At 38.4% G+C, this 22,545-nt stretch overlaps 1 protein-coding gene and 1 long non-coding RNA gene across 17 annotated transcripts in view; one reads left to right on the top strand and one right to left on the bottom strand.

Annotated features, from left to right (window-relative positions):
• HDAC9 (histone deacetylase 9) overlaps positions 1-22,545 on the top strand; it is a 940,182-nt gene that overhangs the window by 548,336 nt on the left and 369,301 nt on the right. For 13 of the 16 annotated variants that reach the window (XR_009352864.1, XM_059171303.1, XM_059171302.1 and 10 more), the window contains 3 exons: positions 891-1,101; positions 1,587-1,804; positions 19,719-19,982. Coding sequence is in view for 15 of the 16 variants with exons in the window: in XM_059171303.1 (XP_059027286.1) it covers positions 891-1,101; positions 1,587-1,804; positions 19,719-19,982 (693 nt within the window). In the remaining variant the exon portion in view is untranslated. Of the gene's footprint in view, positions 1-890; positions 1,102-1,586; positions 1,805-19,718; positions 22,358-22,545 lie in introns of those variants that run through there. The other 3 variants (XM_059171305.1, XM_059171307.1, XM_059171306.1) reach the window with 1 other exon arrangement.
• LOC131829475 (uncharacterized) lies at positions 13,912-15,863 on the bottom strand. The gene is made up of 3 exons (XR_009352865.1): positions 15,714-15,863; positions 15,319-15,496; positions 13,912-14,300 (listed from the first exon to the last, which is right to left on the bottom strand). It is a non-coding gene; the product is annotated as an uncharacterized LOC131829475 (long non-coding RNA).

Here is a 22,545-nt window from a genome sequence, read left to right on the forward strand (position 1 = left end):
AGAGATTTGGGGATCTGTTGTGAATTAATACAAAATACATGTTTAAGTCAAAGTCCTGCATATTTTATATAACCTTTCATTGGGTTGGCTGAAGAATTTTATTTTAAAAATTAAATATTGGAATCCTATAGCTCTGTGAGTTTATTAGAGGAATTGCTCCTTTTGCTTGAAACTCCAGAGCTACAGACAGTTTTATCTCCAGCTTCTTCACTGCTATGATAGAGTCATTAGTTTAGCAATTTGAATCCATTTTACATTGCCAGTATACCTTTTTACTTCAACAGTATGCTAAAACATTTTTTAAATAAACTTCCCAGTTATTAAGCCTAAAATTAGCATCATTTTCAATGTGGAAAAGAAATCTTTATGTTCAGTACAACGGCACTCAATACTAACTTATTTCCAATAGTTCAACTCTGTTTTTATTTCTCACCCAATAATTTGGTTGGTTTGAAAAGACACACTGTTGGACAAAAGAGGTAGAGGCAATTAAGAGGTACAAACTTCCAGCTGTAACATAAGTAAGTCACAGGGATGAAAAATACAGCATAGGGGAATATAGTCAGTGAGATTGTAATCAGTTCGTCTGGCGACAGATGGTGACAGCCCTCATCAGGGTGAGCACATCTGGTATATACAGATGTTGAATCACTATGTTGTACACCTGAAACGTGGGTAATATTGTATGTCAACTACACTTCAATTAAAAAAAAAAATCAGAAGAAGAAAAAAAAGACATGCCGTCATACATTTTCCTTACTTAGCTATCAGTCAGATGGGGTTTTCTTTTGGGTGGAGGGAGGGAGAATTTCAGAATAAGAAACTACGCTAATGCTGTACAGACCTAGTGGGTGAAAGAGGATTACCATCTCTGTTACTTCTTGACACAGGCTTCGAATTCACTCAAAGAAAAACAGAAGTGTGAGACCCAGACGCTCCGACAAGGCGTCCCTCTGCCTGGGCAGTACGCTGGCAGCATCCCAGCGACTTCAAGCCATCCCCACGTTGCTTTAGAGGGAAAGCCTAATAGCAGCCACCAAGCACTCCTGCAGCATCTCTTATTGAAAGAACAAATGCGACAGCAGAAGCTTCTCGTGGCTGGTAAATAATCATGACACCATTCGCGGATCATTTTAGGGCTTGATTTATCCGTGATCTGGTGTAAGGTCTTTTTTTAGCTCAAGACTCTCCTAAAGATTGAAAGCGTCACACAAGGATGTCCCTGAGACTTGGTCTTGTGGGAAAGGCTACTTTTCCTGTTTATTCCTCTAGACATGTGGTGGGGGGAAACACTGCACCTTATTTAACCTTCATACATACTGAGGCCAATGACTGGTGAGTCACCAGTCAGGTGCTTACCTGTCTCATGTTCTGGCACTTCTCCCTCCATCCCCTACAGCCTAGCTTTCTTCTGATGTGTGCCTGGTAGAATCACTAGTTTTCATCACATTTATCTCCTATATCTATTTTTCTGTGGGTTTTGTGTGTGTGTGTGTGTGTGTGTGTGTGTGTGTGTGTTTGTCTATTCCTAAGCAAAATTGTGCATATGTGTACATGTATATATATATATATATTTTTTTTTTCAGGTGGAGTTCCCTTACATCCTCAGTCTCCGTTGGCAGCAAAGGAGAGAATTTCCCCTGGCATTAGAGGTACCCACAAATTACCCCGTCACAGGCCCCTGAATCGAACCCAGTCTGCACCTCTGCCTCAGAGCACGTTGGCTCAACTGGTCATTCAGCAGCAACACCAGCAGTTCTTGGAGAAGCAGAAGCAATACCAGCAGCAGATCCACATGAACAAAGTAAGCCCCCAAGTCAAAGTCAGGAGGTCACAACCACCAGTGGGGAAAGTGGGGTTCCCTTCTTGGGTCCAGGCACACAAAAGGAAAATGTCGGTATCTCTGCATCATCGTTGACAGGAGATTGCCATCCTAGCCCTGGGGACAGCATCACAATATCAGTATTTTTACCCTCATTACATTCACAGCATGTTTGTAGCAACACTGAGATAACTGATTGGTGAGGGCTTCTATGATTGAGGACCTGTTTGAATTCAGAAGCACATACAGGCACATGAGTGCAGAGCCCCATTTTTTTGGTTTCATAGAATAGGCTTGGGGCAGAGTTGAAGGTGGTGGATTGACAACTCAAAAAGTTCCCACAGGTGCAGGCAGATACAAGGTGAGCCCACAAATATTTCTCAGCAACTTGTATGTATCCATGTTCTATCTATTTTTTAGCATGCCCCATTTTATTCCAAACTGCATTTGAAGCAACTTCTCAGAAATGTGTGGTAATTTTCTGGCAGCCTTATTGTGGCCAAGTGGGAAGCTGATGTCCGTATCTCACCACATCCTTGGGCGCTCTCCTATTGAGGCAACCACAAAGAAACAGTGATTACAATATAACAACGTCTGGCAGGCCAGGCCCGTAAAACATCTTCTGTGAATTCATAAGCAAACTTGTCTACTCAGTTTTGACACTACCCTCCTCTATGACAGGTTTACAAAGCCGAGTCTTCTCATTCCTGGGCATGTTATTGTCATTATCATCGTCCCATATAGCATGATTCTATGAACAGCATGGTTCATATCCTATCCTTTGTTACTGTATCATCTACAAGTATCTGTAGAGGTATGATTATTAAGAAACGCCATTCTGTTTACTAAAGGTAGCTAAAAATTGGCTTACTGTTGAAGAGCTTTATTGCATCGTGACAGAAACAAAGCAGTGCCTCATGGGTAAAGGTCTAATCACCCTTCTAATAGCAGTAGGAGAAAGGGGTTCTTCATCAGGCGCTCACTTTACTGCAGGCAGGGCAAGAGGTTTTCTGTTTTCACAGGCAGAGCCAGGAAGGGAGCTCGGGCTGAAGACCATACAACTAAACAGCCCAGCCCTTTGCTGCCTTCAAAGATGATGTGGGGTTGCAGGGGAGGGAGATGGGCGCTGGCGATGGATGGCCATGGCCACTGTCTTTCGTGCTGTCTCTTACTACACTGCACATGGCAGTCCACAATACCACATGCTCTTTATATATCATCAGGTTGATGCTGTTATTGCTACAACATTTCTCTAAGTTTATGAAATTATTTTGTACCAAGGCAGTCTCCCTGGAGGAGACCAATTTCCTTCTTGTAAGAGTGGCCTGGTACTCATTGACTTGAATGTGACTCTGTGTATGTTTGCTGTATTGTGGTAGAGTTTGGCTTGTTTGTTTTGTGGTCTCTCAGCACTACTTAAAACTACGACATATTTACTACATAAATTTACTACGTAAATTGTCCGGTGACTGATGCGAAAAATTTATGAAGGAAGAAAAATTGGGAATCCTACCTTTTGCCTCATAATATTCTGTTTTGTTTTGTTTTGTTTGGGGGGTTTTGTTTTTGTTTGTTTGTTTTGTTTTAAAGAGAGAGAGAGCAAGCGAGCAAGGGAGCATGAGCAGGGGAAGGGCAGAGGAAGAGGGAGAAAGAGAGAATATTAAGCAGGCTCCATGCCCAGTGCAGACCCCAGTGGGGGACTCAGTCTCATAATCCTGAGATCATGACCTGGGCTGAGAGTGAGAGTCTGATGCTGAACTGAATGAGCCACCCACCCACCCCATTGCCTCATAATATTTTGATCTGGAATTAAGTTCCTTAGATTCCTAGGAATACTTTAAAGAATATTTTGGAATACATTATTTCAGACTCTGTGGTATGCTGATAACAGAATCTTTATATTTTAGTATCACACTTGAGATTTTGACAGGCGGATGCTAACCTCAGTCACATGGAAGAAACCAAGATGAAAAGCAGGCATTTGCATTGAGCAATGAGAAAAGCAAATCTTATCAGAGACCTTCTCCCATGTGGAGCTGATTCCTTGGAATCTGTTAAGAATTCTTCCCAAAATTAGAAACAAACCTATACTTTCAGGTACATGTTTGTACAGTGGTTTGATTATTAAATCTTGTCTTAATTAGGCAAAATGAAGTCCAGAAAACTTCAAAGTACAAAGCTGATCTTTATATATTAACCCCTCTCAGCTTGGGTGTTTAGATTACTCAAGCAGGTCTCTTGTTGGCTGTTCTCCAAGTATGTATTCCATATGTTTGGTCCAATTGCATATGCACATTGGGTATTCTCCAGATTTTGAAAATATTTCACCTGCCCTCAATTGTCTAAGGGAACAGAGAAGAATCTTATTAAAGAAAATATTGAATTTCTGTCCCTATTCTGAAGTATTCACAATAGAATTATCAAGAAATGAATTGTTACTGCTCTCCCTTCCCTATGAGGTGATGAAAACATTTATTTCACATTATGTGAGGGCCATAACTTAGATGCCAAAACCAAAGAGTTTCTGTATGATCATATATTTATGTATACTCTAACCATTTTGAGTGACCATTGATGAGAAATAACCACAGAAACTTTAATTTCTATCATTTTTTTCCTGGTACAACACATGAATCTGTATTGAGTCACGTCAAATTAGAGCCAAATAGTTGGCATCATAAAAACATGGTCCTGCTCTTGAGCAACTTACTATAGCAGGAAATACATGCTCACATAAAGACGTAGGTGTGCAGATAACGTATTTGAAAATGTCCTTTCTGTTTGCTCTCTCAACTTTTTTTATGGTTCTTCTTTTTTAAGATATGGAGAAGTAAAAAATGCAATGACAATGAAGAAAAAACTAAGTAGATTTATCTCTAAACCTGTATCCTATGAAATATGATTGTCCTTCCTGCTATGAAATTTTTAATGATATAATGGAATTGCTAATAATCCTTAGAAGAATTAAAAGCAAAGCTGTACTTTTCAGAGCAGAGTATATACAGTAATTGACTTACTAAATTTTGAAAACTTTCTAATATCTTGCTATTGTTTGAGTGCATTTATGAAAGCAGTCATTCCTGCCTGTTGTAACTCTACAACATAAATATTATTAATCATACTAAATAACTTACCTACCCCTTGCTTATTACTTTAATGACATTTACAGCAGAAATTTGTGTGGCATAATATAGTTATCTGTCTCATGCAGTTAGGATGTAAGTATTTAATAGTTTAGTATTTAATAGCTTAGTGCCAAAATGATATTTCGAAATATGACTGGAATGGATTTACATAGTATTTGCATTGTTATACAAGCTAGAAAGGTGAGTGGAAAACCCATCAGAATGATTTGTCTCTCTGGCCCATCAATTTGAATACTCAGTTTTCAAGGAAAGTATTTTGAGAAGTTGAGCCATAAGAAAGTCATGGCTTGCATGTTTCTTTGTTTTTTGTTTTTTGGGGTTTTTTTTTAGATATTTAAAATGAGAAATGCATTTAACAATTTCTGTTACTATCATATGGTATATTCTTATAATGATGACTTCTGAGTTTTTTCAAAAAACCAAGAGTTTCTTTATACTAGCATCAAAAGAAGACTGTTGTTTTTCCCAGTTATCTTTCATTTTTTTATTGGAAGCTTAAAAAGCTTTTTAAAGACGAATCTTTCCCATAGATACAAAATAGCAAACAAAAAAGTAAGAGGGTATTGGTAATTTTCTTCTGGTCTCATTCTAAGTTTAAATATTGCAACAGAATTTCTGGTAAAATAAGACTGTGATTAAAGAAAGCAAAACACTCTGAAGTTACTTGACTGTTTTTATGATATTTGAAGTATTCCAAGCACTACCTAATTAATAGAAGGGCAAATCTCTAGCTGTATCACTATTGGAATGATATACAGAAATTTTCTTCAGTGTCTTCATTCATTTTTGTTATGAGATAATTTGGCATAGATTTCTGCCCCCTACCCAATGAAAACATTCTTTAAATCATTTCTGTTATAGTATTAATAGAATAGCATTGATGCACACTAAATTTCTACTTTAATTAGAATTTTTCTAGTACCCATATTTTTGGTACTCATTCTATCAAACCCACATGAGCAGAAATTTCAAGAAACTTCTTCATTCAGTACTTATTTGAAGGAAATACTGATTTATTATACTTTATCCATTTAGCAACTCATTGAATTCTTGCTTTGTGCCAGATGCAACTTTAGGCACCAAGAGAATAATAACATTCATTGTCCTCCTGGAGCTTACAGTGTGGGGAGCAGAGGAATGAAATATTCAGTAAACAGAGTAAACAGTAGTACAGTATGTTAAGTACTTGGATAGGGGACATGTGGAAGAAAATTGTTTCTTCGAGGAAGTAAGACAAGACTTACTTAGTTACCTCTCTGAGTTCTCTTGTCCTTTTTTTTTTTTTTTTTAAAGATTTTATTTATTTATTTGACGGACAGAAATCCCAAGTAGGCAGAGAGAGAGAGGAGGAAACAGGCTCTCCACGGAGCAGAGAGCCCGATGCGGGGCTCGATCCCAGGACCCTGAGATCATGACCTGAGCAGAAGGCAGAGGCTTTAACCCACTGAACCACCCAGTCCTTTTTATATCCTCCTTTCTTCCTCCCTCTCTTCCTCCTCCTCTCTTTCTTTTTTACCTTTCTTTCTTTCTTGCTCTTTTTCTTTCTTTCTCTCTTTCTCTCTTTGTAATATGCTCTGTGATAAATATCTTATGCATTCCTTGGACTGGATATCAGCCAACACCTTTTTTAAAAACCCACATAAATCACGAGATATCTTCTCTATGTCAAGGTTCACTGTAGATAGAAGTATTTATTATATATGTATTACTGTGATACGTAGGCATTTTGACATGAGTGCTCTTTTATCATAATAAACATATATCTAAGACGAGCGGAGTAAAGGAGAGGCCAAGCAGATGTCCTTGTAGCCCTTATTGAAGCAGGTCGATACTGTGTCTGACAAGGAAGGCATGAATCTAATTCTCCTCAAGCGCTGGAATAGAACAAATGGGGAGTTTTCGGAAGAGAATTGGATTCTTTGAGTAGTATCTCTTTTATTCTTTTTCTTGAGATAATTTTCTAACATCAGTGTTACATATTCTTCAGGACCCCTCGTGATTCATATCCACTCCTTGTCCCCGATCGTCCATCCACAGCAGCCCATGGGACCATATTCTTTGCTGCCTGTGGTCAACACAAACATAGCGTGCATGCGTGTGTGTGATTTTTTTCCTTATAAAATATCCCAGAAGGCATTTCTAAAATAGAACTATTTGGGGCACTATTGAGCAAAGTGCATATTTTTCCAAGGAGTTATATTTGAAGAACAACAACTATAAAGATGTAGCATTCCAGAAAGTTTACATGTTTTAAGTCACACTTCCTATTATCAAACATCAAAGGAAATGCTTTGTGTTAGCTTTATTTTTTTTTAATTTCTTTTTAGCGTAACAGAATTCATTGTTTATGCACCACACCCAGTGCTCCATGCAATACGTGCCCTCCCTAATACCCACCACCTGGTTCCCCCAACCTCCCACCCCCTGCCCCTTCAAAACCCTTAGGTTGTTTTTCAGAGTCCATAGTCTCTTATGGTTCATCTCCCCTTCCAATTTCCCTCAACGCCCCTCTCCTCTCCATCTCCCTATGTCCTCCATGTTATTTGTTATGTATTAGCTTTATTTTAACCCAGGTACTTCTAACCATGGCTTCCTTGTGAGAAGATTCACATTTTAAGTGTGATTAGAGGAGAACCATGTACCAGTTTCTGCTCTTTGCTGTGCCTGTTACTCCAAGGGTATCTTTCCCTCCCCTTCTTTTAAGAGCTATGTGTCCTCCCACACCTTCTCCAAAGGTACTTTGGGTATCTTTTCCATAATACCAGCTCCCTGTTACAAGGAGGAGCCACTGTAAACTGGGACACCAAGCCAGCATTGTTATATATGTCATCTTCTCAAACTTAACAACTCACTCTTTTTTAGTATCACAGAATTTAATGAGTTGTATTTATTTTTAAAGATGTTATTTATTTGACAGAGGAAGCAAGAGAGTACAAGCAGGGGAAGCAGTGGAGGGAGATGGAGAAGCAGTCTCCCCACTGAGCAGGGAACCCCCAACCCTGGGGTTCGATCCCAGAGTCCCAGGATCATGACCCAAGTCTAAGGCAGACCCTTAACCAACTGAACCATCCCAGCGCCCCACTAAGTTTAATTTCCAGGGTTTGAGTAGGTGGACCAACATGACAGGACTAGCAGTTGACAGAGCACGAATTCTGACATAGGTTGAATGACCCAAACGTCTATCCTGAATCTAAACTTAGGATTTTAGTGTTGTTTTTATCATGGAGCAAGAGACGAGATTTTCCTTTTTCTTCCTTTTTTTTTTTTTTTTTAAATACATTTTTACTTTAAGTAAGCTCCATACCAAATGTGGGGCTCGAACTCACAACCCCAAGACCAAGAGTCACATGATCAAGAATCATGGGTATGCTCTACCAACTGAGCCAACCAAGCACCCTAAGACAACATTTTCCTAATTTTATTTTTGCCCAAAGTAGAAAGCTTACAATTAAAGGCAAGGCAAACAAACAAACAAAAAAGGAGGATGATCTTATTTTATGTCTTAATTTTTTGGTATTGGTTTGGATTTGTCAAGATGAAGAAACTCCTTTTCCTGACCCCACTGCTCAACTTTTCTCACATTGCCCTCCATCCGGTTAGTAAGTCGGAAGCCTCTCTACATGGCTCTCATGGGGGTACATTTAGATATCCACTGGATCGTAAAGCTTCCCAAAAGTGGGTGCAGTATGGCCAGGCCCTGACATTGCAAAACTGTTATTTTTATTATTATTATTATTTTTTTAGATTGGGGAAAAATCTTCTCATAAGAGCTCTGAGCGAGCCTGACGCTGAAAGTCTACTGACTTCATCAAGTTCAACTGAAATGCAAATTTGGCATCTCATCCATGGGTGGTTGGAAAATGCCTTGTTTTAGGTTTTGAAAAATGGATGAGTAGAAACTTGAACTGGGCTTTCATTTAGGAAAGTAGGCATTACTGTTGTCAGGTTTAATTTCTCTCTCTCCGTTTGACAGTAGGTTTCCAGGCAGAGTCTTTAATCAACAATTTAGGATTACATTTTGCCCATTAGATGGATAGTATGTCCAAAAACTTTAGCAGGCACCGAAAGGCAGTCTTAATTTTATAACAGTAAAAAGCCCCCTAGATTATTTATCTATCTATAGAGGTTTATAGAAGAAATTTCGACTTTGCCCTTAAATAGATGTTATTTCGACATGATTAGCCCAATGTAAATAGATCTGTGTAGGTATGTGCTGAGCTTCAAAAAAACCACTTACTGCCATCCCGGCTTACATCATCACAGAGAATTCATAGAGAAGCATTTCACTACATAATTACAAGTTCATGGTTTATAATATACAGAAAATGGCTTGTTGCTTTATTATTAGATGTGATGAAATCCCGTGTTTGTAAAAGAAACTAAATGACCATTTCAGTGGATTAATGGGTAACATTCACAAGCGTTCCCAGTGTTGCTTTCATAACTCGAAGACCAAGGGAAGGACCTCGACCTTTCCTTTTCACTCTGCACTGTTAATCTAGTCAGAGACGCTTTTACTGAATGAGAAAAACAATAGTTGGACATGACTATGAGGTAAGAAAATAGGGGAAAGAAAAATATCTGGGGAATTAAGCCATGTGAATAGTTTGACTGATGTTGATTCCAGGCTGTTCAAAGGGAGAGGGAAGCTAAATAATTCGGTTGTTTCTCAACCTTGACAAATCGTTTCATTTGACAGGATGAAATAATTAAGTCTTACTAAGGAATTTTTAATAAAGCTAAGTGATTTGTGGACATAAAAACCAGCAATGTGTGGCAGTCTCTTTGTTATAGATTTTGGTTGCTTATAAAGTCCTGATTTTAGTTTTTGTCCCTTGTATCTTCCTGCCCTTTCTCTAAATACATATGAAATCTCAGGGGTTAGTGCGACCCTGAAATGTCATACGATCCTAGAGTATTCCCATTCCTTCAGGCAGAATTGCATCCAGGGCTAACCTCGCATATCTTAAATGCACCCTTACTCTCTTGCTATCAACTTAGTTGTATCAACCAGCAATAAAAAATCACTTCTAAAAAATAATCTCCTGGTATGGAGTTGTTCATGGTGTTCCACAAAGATTTGCTAGCAACCATTATGCTGCATGCTAAAAATGAAAATAGGAAGGCATGTTCTTTCCCTTGAACGACCCATAGACCTGCAAACTGATCATTCTAGTCAAAGAACGTTCTATATAATTAATAGTTCATATGAAATGCAACATCTAGAATGCTTGATGACCTTGCCGAGAGAAGTGTATGATGTCCTGCAGAATTATTTACTAATTTTGCAACTTTTGATAAAGTATTGAACCTCCTCATCCAGTAATTCTCTAATCTGAAGGTTTTAGAGGTTTATAGAGAGGAGTGCATGAAAAGATGTACTGAAAGTGCTTCGTGAACACGGTAAGCACTACTAAATTTTAATGCAGCATTTCTATTCTTCTATAGCACTAATAGCTTCATTTTCCTTATTCTGTTAATGAAAATGGTTGGTTTTCTGGAAGTGCTAAAATATTTCCAAGATACACATTTCCTACTTGCCTCAATCTTGCATCAGCCTACTTTGTTGTAAACCAAACCACTAAATTTGGTTCCAGCTTGAGCCTTTGTATTCATCATGAAGCAGACCTTGTTTTCTCTTTGGAACAGTATTACTGTTAATTATTGAATTATTTAGCGAGGTATAATTTACACAGCAAAATGCATTCCTCTTGCTGTACAATTCACTGAGTTTTCACAAATGCCTATCGTCACATAATTACCACAGTCAAGATATAGAACAGTTTCTTCCCTTTCCAAATTTGCCTTGTGTCGTTCCTTTGTAGTCGATCCCAACCCCTACCTCCAACCCCTGGCAAAGTAGTTAAATTTTTTTACCATGTAGAGAACATAAAACAACTCACAAGTATGAAGGATGGCATATTTTAAGAACAGGCAGACATCAGCTCGAAATGATCTAAACCCTAGAATGTTGAAGTAAGAAGGGCCATAAGGGATTATTTTCAGAGGTCATAGGCGGACACTCTGTGGACTGGAGCCATTCCATTGAACTGCTGTTCATTGGTTTGCCTAGTATCTTAACAAGCATTTCAATTATTGGTCAGTCTTTTTTTTTTTTTAATTGGTTAATCTTTAAAAATAGAAAGATTTCAAATACAAATCTGGATTTCTGGCATTGTCTGAAAATTTGAAAATCTGGCTACACTGGGACCCATATTTCTATGTGGCCATTATTTTCTGGGGTTTATTCTTGGTCATCCATTTTTAAATAGAGCTTGTGCTGCTTTCCAGATTATCAAAGCAAGGGTCGATCAATGGAGAGAAAGGGAGATGTTTATGAATCAATTGATTTGAAGATCATTGGCTTTGAGATCTTGTCTATTCTGAGGCTTGGTCCAAAATCACCAATGGTGACTTTCCTTAACTGTGCTCTGTACATTACCATGAAAAAGCAAAGAAAGAAATCTTTGAAAGAAAGCATACTATCACCTGAAGATTGGAAAGGGGATTATTGGTGGGGAGGGGGGGAATGCTATTATGTAATAAAAAGACATAAGATTACAGAGTGTTGTAAAAGAAGGACAAATAGCTCATTTGTGTTCTGGTTAAGTCTTGTTGCACTCTCTTGCTGGGGATTTATGTTCTGAAAGCTGATCTTTCTGTTTCTACGTTTGCCTACCTCAATCTAATCTTCTAGAGCACTTGGAGTAACCATTTACAAATACAAATCAAATCATGTCAAGAGCTAGTTTAAAACTCCCCAGTTGCTCCTTATTGTCAAAGGATAAAATCCAATCTTTTTGTGGCCTACAAGGCTGTCACGATCTGGCTCTTGCCCCCATTGATGACCTCATCTCCCACTCCCTTCCCTTACTTGCTGACCTTCAGCTTTGCTGGCCTCCTCTCCAGTCTGTGGGGAATGTCATTTCAGCCCCAGCAGTTGTGTTAGTCACTGTTCTGTATGGAATGTTCAACCACCAGATCTTCTCATAACTCCCATCTTGGTATTGGAGTCTCTCTTCACTCAAACATCACCTCTTCTGAGGGTCCTTCCCTGCCCATACAAATTAGACACAGATGCTCACCCCTTTCCCCATCACTCTCTACACATTAAGTTCCAGTCTTCAGTTGCTTATTTTCTGCCTCTTCCTCTGAGATGTTGCCTGATGGCACTTCTCAGGGTGTGGCATATAGTAAGTGCTCAATAAAAAATTGTCCAATGAATGAAAGAGTAGGTGGGTAACTTTCTCAAACTCACTGGAAACACTGAAAGGAGGAAATTTTCAGTAGCCTTTCCAGAAGTTAACACCCGTCTAAGTTATTGAATTACTAGTGTGATTTGAAACCAGAAAAAGGATATTTTAATTGCAGGCATTGTTTTAGACGACCATTAAAGTTATACAGACAAACATGTTTTTATTAAGAATTCACTTCATCCCTAGATTAGTTTCATATCTCTTCAATATTGGTAAGAAGGAAGATTTTTCAGTTAGACTTTTAATTAGTGTGAATAATGAACCAATATTTAGAAAACATTTCTCTCTTGTTATTTAGTTTGTGTTCTTCTGGCAATTTCCCTAAAATGCACAAAAGTGAAATGGCATAGAGTATTTTGGCTTGAGGCGGAGTGCTTCTCTAAGTAGACCTCTCAATTTGAAAGCCCTCCATGCTCTGCATGTTGTTTTTGAGAACAGTTGGTACATACCTAATCTATTTGTGATTTGAGACAGAATTTTATCATTGTTTTAAAATCTAGTTTCCTTGGAGCTTAAGGGAAAGGTTTCATTTTCCAAAAGAAGAATTTTGCATTTATTTAAAAGAAAAAAAAAGAACAAAAACAAAAACTCGTGCCATTCCCCAAGTAAAATCTGTCTTCAAATCTGAGGCAAAATAAGAAAGTGATGAGTTGGGTTGAAGGTCACTTTGCATAGTTTAATAATCACATGCAAACACTTGTGCTTAATGGGTTGTTGACAATTTCAGAAAACGAGATATCCATCAGTAACTGACTTATTCTTCATACACTCTTGTTCTTAGCTACCCTTCCAAATCCGAAGATATTTGTGGGGACGTGAAAGATCTCCTCGAGAAAAATTCAAAATACGGAATTTAAAGATACTTATTCGATAGCACTTACACTTATGTTGATTTCCAGATTTTCTCAAACAGTGTAACTTACACAGACGAGCTTAATGCGCTCATGTGTAAAGGTTAGCAGCACAGCCTTTATTATTTCATGAATTCTACATCATTTGCCAGTAGACTATATGATATTTAACATGGAATATAAAACATCGAAATTATGGATCTGCCATAATTATGAGCCTAGCAGGGATTGACAAGAGTAGAATGATCACGCTTAAAGGTGTTTGAAACGTAGATAAGTTATCCTGCCTGGTCTATTGCATGTCATTGTGAGTGCAGAGGAGTGTGTGTGTGTTACAAGCCCAGAACGGTCATGGATTGGCCACTCCATTCTTGGTGTTCAGTACGATCGCCGTCAGTGGCAGGGAGAACACAAGAAACACTGACAGATGAGGAAGAGCATAGATGAAAGGGAAGGAGAAGGAGAAGCACAGCCATGATCTTCCTCTCAGCTGGGTTCCCCACCAAAGTAGTGCACCTGGTGTCAGACGAATGACACACGGTGTGTTTTACAGATGGGCCCTCGGCCGAGAGTCACACAGGCTCGCACATTTATCTGTCACACAGATGTTTCGTCTTGTGTTTTGTAGCCAGCAAGGCAACCGCTCAACTTTGCTGGGGGATCACCTCCAGATGTTCAACCAAAGGGAGACTCTGCTACCCCACTGAGAGTAAGCAGACAGCTCCTCCCTGCATCTGGGGCCACTCAGTGACAGTACAAATTAGAAGAGGCTTCACCCATACCGTGTTTGTTATGGTCACATTTGAAGTTCAAAAACACATACGACACAACACAATTGGAGTCTTGACTGTCTTCAGAAAGAGCCAGAAACTTACAGACAACATCAAGTAGTTTTTTTATTTTAAAAATCCTAAAATAAGTTAAACCCGGCAGGCAGGTTTTCTGTGACTTTGGTCTATAGATTTTTCTTGCTAATGTTAATTGCTAATTTTTCCACGCTGGCAGATTTGCAGGCTTAAAGAAAAACAGCTTTAGTCAGATACCTGGAGTAAGAAGTGTAGGTTAACTCCTTCTCTGCATTTACAATTTGCAAAACCATCTCTCGGAGATCCCCATATATCACTTCTGTATTTTGTGAAACTTCGCAAAAGCACATATTTCATTTCAGAGATGGTGAAAAAGTGGTAGTTAATGCTCATGTAGACATTATCATTTGCTTCATAACCTGGGAAGGAAAATGTCAAACCGCTGTTACTGAACATCAATTAGGTTTTTGGGTATTTAGCAAAAAGATGAGCCAGAGAGAAACAAGGACAAGACTCGTGCATTTGGGTATTGCTGTTCACTGAGATGAGAAAACCAGGTGAGCAATACATGTGAGTAGGAGACGAATAAAGGTTTTCTTTGAGCTCTTTAAAGTTTTTGATACCTATTAGGTATTCTAGATCTAAGGGAAGATGTTAAGGAAGCAGCTGAATATGCAAATTTGGAGCTCGGGGAGACATTGGAATTATTTATATTAATTCAGTTGCCATTGGAACATGGCTGTTTCAGAGTAGAATGCAAACTGGAAGGGTATAAAAAAAATTCTGGGTTTCTACTCTTTTTTGTTTGTTTTTGGAGATGGCTCAGCTTCTCTTGGACATGAATTTCCTTCTTTATAAAATAAGGGTTTGAAGAATGCTATTAGAAATTTTCCAGTGACTACATTTTATATGTATATAGTCTGTACTCATAATTTACTGTTTTATGTCAAGAAACTTTTTTTTTTTTTTTTTAACAAACCATCAAGGAATTCTGCGCTTGGAAGATCATTTTGCCATTTGGCCGTCTTGCCCAGTTATCATAGCGTTACTCATTCTGGCACTTTTCTCCTTCATGTTTCCTTTAGTACATCATAAGTGTAGATGAAGCCAAAGGAACTGACTAGAATAAATGGCATTGTTTCTTTATTGCACACGGAACATTGTTATATATGCATCTGTGTCCATGAGGTTGTCAATACTGACCAAAATTGATTCATGGACTAAACGATGAGGTTTCTGGGTATATCTGTGACCTCAGAAATACATTAACAGGTCAGAAGGTTTTTTGTTAAAATGTACATATGATATATTCTGTGAACACTAAGCCTTTGGTCACTATTTGAGATTTTCTTTAACCTACTTGGTATCTGTGGAAAGTTACATTCCAAGAGTTAGCACATAGTTTGGTCTTTAGTTGTTGTAATACCAGCCTCTTACCTTCAAAGATTCTGTGATTGTGTCTTTGTGCCTTTTGTGAAGTGCTTTACCCTCACTGACACTTAATAACATCCCAATTAAATTGCCACTGGATTTGGCGTGAATGCGGTCATTACTGACTTTCAACAGGAGAGTTTTCGGTCAAATAGTGCAGATGAAAGCCTTGTTGGCATGAATTCTAAAGAGAACAGGAAAAGAGAAATGAAGTCAGTAAAGAGAGATAACTCAAGGCGTTTTGCTGTGAAGGGAGGTACATAATGGTGTTGGTGGGGAGAGCAAGGGAGGTTTTATTTAAAATCACTTTGAAAATGCGCAAATAAGAATATTCCAGCAGAGAGGGGAAATGTGTGTTGGAGAACAGAGAGGGTCATTGCAGGGGTAGACAGGATCCAGACCTTAAGGAATGCGAGGAAGGGTGAACGGGCCACTTGGGAAATGCGATGGTAGCAGGATGTTGAGTTTCTCTTCAGAGGCTTCTGCTTCTCAGTGAAATAATAAGCACAGGTAACAGCAGGTCGTGAAGAAAAGGTGGTCTGGATTTTCGAGGTCTGAGGAGAGAGGAGGTAGTTTGAAATCGTCATTGAAAGAGTGGGAGTGAATTAACTAGAGAAATGTGGTAGGATTGCCAGGCACTGAGGACCCTTTTGAGGGTTTTGCTCATGAATCTAAAGAGAAACATTCAGCATGATGGTAATTCATTTGTTTGTTTCCCAGCTTATTCAGCTGCTTGGGTTTGGCAGAGCTGTAGTATTAACTGAGGTTGGAAGTCTTACTTTTCCAGTAAAACCCGTATTCAAAAGGGCAGGGGAGTTGAAGACAATGTAAGGGAGTGATTTAAAAAAAAAAAAAAAATCTTTATTTATTTGAGAGAGAGAGAAAGGGGAGAGAGAGAGAGAGAGAAAGAGAGAGAGAGAGAGAGAGCAGACTCCCCCTAAGGGTGGAGCCCAACGTGGGACAGAATCCTAAGACCCTGAGATCATGATCTGAGCTGAAATCAAGAGTCAGATGCTTAACCGACTGAGCCACCCAGGCGCCCCAAGGGAGTAATTTTTAATAATGGAGAATGGAGCCTAGTCCAACAAGGAGGGATGTGAGGGGGTGTGGGGAATTGGTGGCAGCAAGAATGCGTTAGGACTGGTTGGGGTCAGAATATTCTGAGAAGGAACCAAAAAGACATCATGTTTGAAACTGATTTAAGAAAGTGTACAGCTACCAATAAAGACCAGGGCTAGGGTATGATCACAGCTTTGGGCGCTGAGGTAGAGCAGAGATAAAGACCATCGGATGTGAGGAAGTCAAGGTAGTGAGGGGCCATGTTGGGACTGGGACTGAGAAGGAAAGAGCAATAGACTTTTCTTTTACTTAGCAGGTGGTATCTGCAGTTCCCTCTTGGTAACTGAATAGTCCCTGTAGTCAAACATGGAAGTTGCAGAGTCATTCCTCAGTAAGCAGGGACTTTTGATGGGACGTTTCCAGAACAGTGGTCACGTGCTCCCTCATGGACCTTTCATGAACGGCCCTCTCAGTTCCTGTCTCATGGCCACACATCCCATATGGTTTTCTTCTCTCTTCCCCACAGACTCTTACGTGCAGGAACTTCTGAACACCTCCCAGAGGTGTCTGCCTGACTCCTATGTGTCCTTGGTCCGCCAGCCCTGATGCACTAGCTCCCATGAATTTTCCTAGCTAAGCTTTGGTAGCGAGAGGGAAATGTTCTACAGCTCACCAAGCATCCACCCAGAAGATGAACTGCAGCCGTCTGCTTGCAGATTGTCCCTCCAAGGGGCTCTTGCAGCCTCCTTCACCTGACTAATACCTTTCCTTAGGTCAGTCCTTCTCCCCACAAGAATCTCTGTCGTACTCTTGTACGTCACATCTGAGGTGAGCCATAGAGGTAAGGGTTGACTGATGAGCTCTCTCTCTGAAGAATGGGTAGATACTTGTCACCCAAAGTCCCTATCCCTGGTGTCCCAGCTCAGACTGGGACTTTTCTATTAAAATCCTGCCTCTTTCCTATGGTGTCACATGCTCTTTTTCTAACAGCTGATTACATGGGATCCTTCAGTTGTAGAGTCAAAGTTCAGGAATATTACATTGTCTCTTACCCCAAAATCACAGCAATGTGCAGGGTATTATGTATTTATGTTATGAAGAGCTAATTAGCATGGATACAAAAGTCCTGCAAATAGTTTCCTTAAAAAGTACTTAGAAACATTTAAAGCACAATGGGATGATTGTTCTTATGCTGACAGCCCCAGAACAACAGATGTTAGGATTGTAAGCACAGAGGAAATTAATATTTAAATTGCCTTCTTCATTTTGACATAAATTTTGATTGGTATATGTTCTCTTAGCTTGATTATGTCTAACTTAAGATTGGCGGTGTTTACATTTTATTTGTGGCTTTATCCAAAATTGTATTTTATTTCTCTAGAGTCTTATTCTCAACCCAAACATATTATAAACTGTGTCACTCTCTCCAGCAGCATCTTCCAGCATTCTCCCCACCTTCCTGTGCTCAGACCCCACTGGCCTTTCATTTCCTCCAATGCACTGGACCCCCTTTCCCGCGCATGTACTGTGCCTTCAGACAGAAATGCTCTCTCTCCTTATCTCAACCCCTCTCGCGCATGTAACTAATGACTCCTCCTTGTCTATCCTTCCTCTTTCGTGCCTCAGCCTAAACAGAGCACCTTCTCAGTGAAAGCTCCCTTAACCACCCACAGTTCCGCTCCTGTGGCAGCTTGTGTGTGCTCTTGTAATACCCTGGGCTTCTTCCCATTTCATTTACCATACTTGAAAATATGAATAAATTTATCTTTTGGTTCCTTTCTAACATACTAAACTATAAGCTTTATGAGGGCAAGGTGATGGCTGTTTTCCCAATGCTGAGCATGGTGCCTTGAACCTAGTTGGCATTCAATAAATATTTGTTGCACAAATGAAGGAAAGCTCCCCATTAATTTTACAGACAGTGAAAATGAAGGGTTTCATCGGTATATGCACAGCCATTTGAGGTTATGTGACCTGGAAGAAAGTCTATTAGCCTAAAGAGGGTAAGAGAGCCTTCAGAGTTGGAGTACTTTGGTATTTTAACTCTTAGCATGTGTTCAGTCTTAAAAACATAGGTGTGGAGGGGGGACAGTAAGCTTAAGCTATACCAAGAGAAATAGGTATTCATGATTTTAGCCGTTGTATTCCAAGTGTGCTGCTCACATGGGCACTGAATTAACAGAAAACTCCAATCACTCTTGAAACCACAGTTCAAGATCTGAGATCTGCAGATGATCAGTCACTGTGGTCATTGTGAATCGAAACAAGAAACCTACTGTGACATGAAATCATCTTGAGAATTTTACCCCATTTATTGAGCTTTTATACTGTGATATTTTGCTGTTGTTTATGTTAGGGTCTGTTCTCGTTTTGTTGTTTTTTTAATCATTGAGCAGTTAATTCATACACTTCTGAAGATAAAGTACAATTTAATTTGTAAAATAAAGAAAATGTCTAAATAATTTTCAGATTAAAAATACTTCCTTCTTTCCTATTATTTAATTTGGATATAGTCATAAAACATTTTTAGTGCTATGACAATTTTTTAAAAATCCCACATCTTTTTTTTTTTAAGATTTTATTTATTTATTTGACAGAGAAAGATCACGAGTAGGCAGAGAGGCAGGCAAAGAGAGAGAGAAGCAGGCTCCCTGCTGAGCAGAGAGCCCTATGCGGGGGGTTGGATCCCAGGACCGGCTGAAGGCAGAGAGGTTTAACCCACTGAGCCACCCAGGTGCCCCCAAATCCCACATCTTTTTAAAGTCTAAGATTTCCAAATCAATATTTCCTTGTTTTACCAGTATATATAAGAAGGTGTTTTATCATTTGACCATTCAGGTATGGGAAAACTAGACAGACAAGGCATTTGTGCTCATATTTTATAGGGGCTGACATCTGTCCAAAAAATGAGATTGTGGGAGGTTTTCATTACCTTTCCATTAATTCCATCACATTTTCTCTTTTGAAAAAGAATATGCTCAGGTTTATTTGGATTAAATTGTCTCAGTATGAACTGCACTTATCAAAGTTTCATAGTTCCCGCTGAAAACGTTTGTTTACCTTTCCCCCACCATTTTCTAAGTGTGTGAAAGGGTGACCCATGAAAGAAAGCACTCCGAGCCTCGTTCTCTGCCTACCACACCAACACAATCTGGCGGGGATGGGGCTGCTTCAGATGTAGTATCACTGAGGAAGTTTGTCGCATACATATTCATTCTGCCATTGACGTCCAGAAACTAGAAACCAGAACGTACTGAAAGTAGAGTCATTAGAAATGAAAGTGTGTTTTGCTTCTCTGTTACCACCAAGAACTATTGAATTTTGAACCCCTGAACACTCTCTTCTAGCTGCTTTCGAAATCTATTGAACAACTGAAGCAACCAGGCAGTCACCTCGAGGAAGCGGAGGAAGAGCTTCAGGGGGACCAGGCGATGCAGGAAGACAGAGCGCCCTCTAGTGGCAACAGCACTAGGAGCGACAGCAGTGCTTGTGTGGATGACACACTGGGACAAGTTGGGGCGGTGAAGGTCAAGGAGGAACCAGTGGACAGTGATGAAGATGCTCAGATCCAGGAAATGGAATCTGGGGAGCAGGCTGCTTTTATGCAACAGGTAATAGGCAAAGATTTAGCTCCAGGATTTGTAATTAAAGTCATTATCTGAATAAGAAATGCATTGCCGGTTTTGGTAAATGGATATTATTTCCTATCTGTTTATATTTCTGAATGATTTGATTTTAGTGTTTAAGGATTCTACTTAATGCAGATATATCTATATAGAGATTTCTCTATATACTGATTTCTATATAGATATCAAGGTTTCATTGAAACTCCACTGGTAAGGAAATACTTGTTACACTAAAATTATACTACATAAGTATACAAGTAATTAATAGGCTTTAAATTCATCCCAAAGCCTGCCATACCAATTAATTCTAAGGAAAACAAAATCACTGTTGTTTTTAGTTTCTCTGTTGAGATCAGTGACTGCTGGGTATAGTCACCCAGTCTGATCAATGAAACGTTCTATTAGTTCTTCATTTTTTTTTGATATGTAGAATTCAATTTTCACAGTGTTGTACATAATGTATCATACTACAGTCTTGAACACTGTTAAAGGTAGTCTGCCCCTTCCTTCCTCTCTCTTTTTTGTTAAGTTAAATGTTCTGGTTACCACGCCAATAGTCCTTAGGTTATTGTATAGAATGCAATTGAAAATATTAGGAATAGAGGTGGTTTTAAATATATAGATTGCGAAGTACAGCACTATTTTAAATATTACATTATGTCTCACCTAGCACTGCTCATTTTACTTTTATCTTGTGTTATTTGATGACACTGTCTACCGAAAAAGATCAAATGAAGCTGATGCAGATAATAGCCAGAAATAATGTGCAGCATTATGGTCCAATCAGATACTATATTGTATCTACAATTGTAGAAAACACAGTAATGGTATGATCATTATCGGATACAAAGTCACAATCATGTTTAAAAGAAGGTGTATCATATTTTATAATCATATCACTAGGATCTCTTAGATAGAATTCCATAGTGACTCGGCATATACCATACCACTTTGGCAAATAAAAATTTAGGAAAGTTAGGCTTAACAACGGAATCTACTTGTATATAATGCACCTTCAGAAGGACTGTGTCCTTTGATGCTATGAAATACAAACAACTTTGAAGGCAACAGAAGACTCTGTTTATTTAAGTCCGTTCTTTGTCAGGTTCCTGCTGTTCTCCTACAGAAAACTGATTCTATGAGGCTGAACAGGAAATGCCTTGTGGAAACAGGAAGTCCAAGTGATTCATGTAATGAGGAATGTAGGGGGAAAAAAAAAAAACGGAGGATAGTGTTTTACTCTTTCTGTTTTTAAAGGGCACTCTATGAATTGATTTATTGTCTAAGAAAATAACACCGCAAGTAGGGAAATTGTTAAGGAAGCTTTTCACTGGAACATTTCCTTCATACTCCCTTTTGATGTGTTTACCTTGTTTTATAGGTTTACTTTTGTTAAGCTAGTTAAAGATTCGTTGTATTAAGACCCCTTTAATATGGATAATCCAAATTGACCTAGAATCTTTGTGAGGTTTTTTCTATTAAAATATTTATATTTCTAAATCCAAGGTATTTGAAGGTGTAGTATCCTGTTTCAAAGGAGATATAGCGGTTTTGCCAAATGTAGACATTGTAACAACTGTATGTTATTGGCACGTGTTGTTTACATTTTGCTGTGACATTTAAAAATATTTCTTAAAAAAAGTCACTGCTAAAGATACATTATCCTTTTTTAAAAAGTCTCCATTCAAATTAAATTAACATAACTAGAAGTTAGAAAGTTTAAAACTTTTCCATATAATGAAAGTCCTTCTGATAATTTGACAAATACCTATAATAGGCAACTTTTCCTATTAGCACCATATTTTGTTTAGTATATTCCTTAAGATTAAAATGATTCTTTGTCAGTTGTTTTGCATTAAAAATATGGCATTCCTAAGATAAAATTGTATATTTTTTCCATCTCATAAATATTCATTTTCTTTAAAGTCTTTTTTCAATCTCATAAAAAAGGGATAGTGCATCTTTTAAAATACATTTTATTTGGGGAGGAACATGTGGCTGAGCAGACTTTTGTATAATATTACTTCAAAGATATGTAATCACAAACAAAAAAAACCCTATTTTTTATAATGTCATTTGAGAGAGCTTCATCAGTACAGTTGGTGGACATTAATTGTTTGAATTTGATAGTCTTTGAATTTAATCAAGAAACTACCTGGAACCAGTGAAAAAGAAAGCTGGACTTAATTCATCTTAGAATTAATTGATAAATGTCTCTTTTCAAATCTACTGTATTTATTATAATTTACACCCTTGAAGGTGATCTCTTGTTTTGTGTTGTAAATATATTGTTTGTATGTTTCCTTCTTGCCTTCTGTTATAAGTCTCTTCCTTTCTCAAATAAAGTTTTTTTTAAAAGATCCCCTTTCATACATTTGGCTTTGTGTAAACTTGGTATACTTAATCGGATCTGAAGCTGATGCGCTAGGTCTCATATACCAAAATTGATTGCCATTCGTTGTTGAAACAAGAAAATGAAGATATTTTGAGCAGTTATTTCTTATACCATTAAAAATAATTAACCCAACAATGATTTTAAACTATTTAT

Source organism: Mustela lutreola, chromosome 4, assembly GCF_030435805.1.
Source record: "Mustela lutreola isolate mMusLut2 chromosome 4, mMusLut2.pri, whole genome shotgun sequence".
NCBI lineage: Eukaryota > Metazoa > Chordata > Mammalia > Carnivora > Mustelidae > Mustela > Mustela lutreola.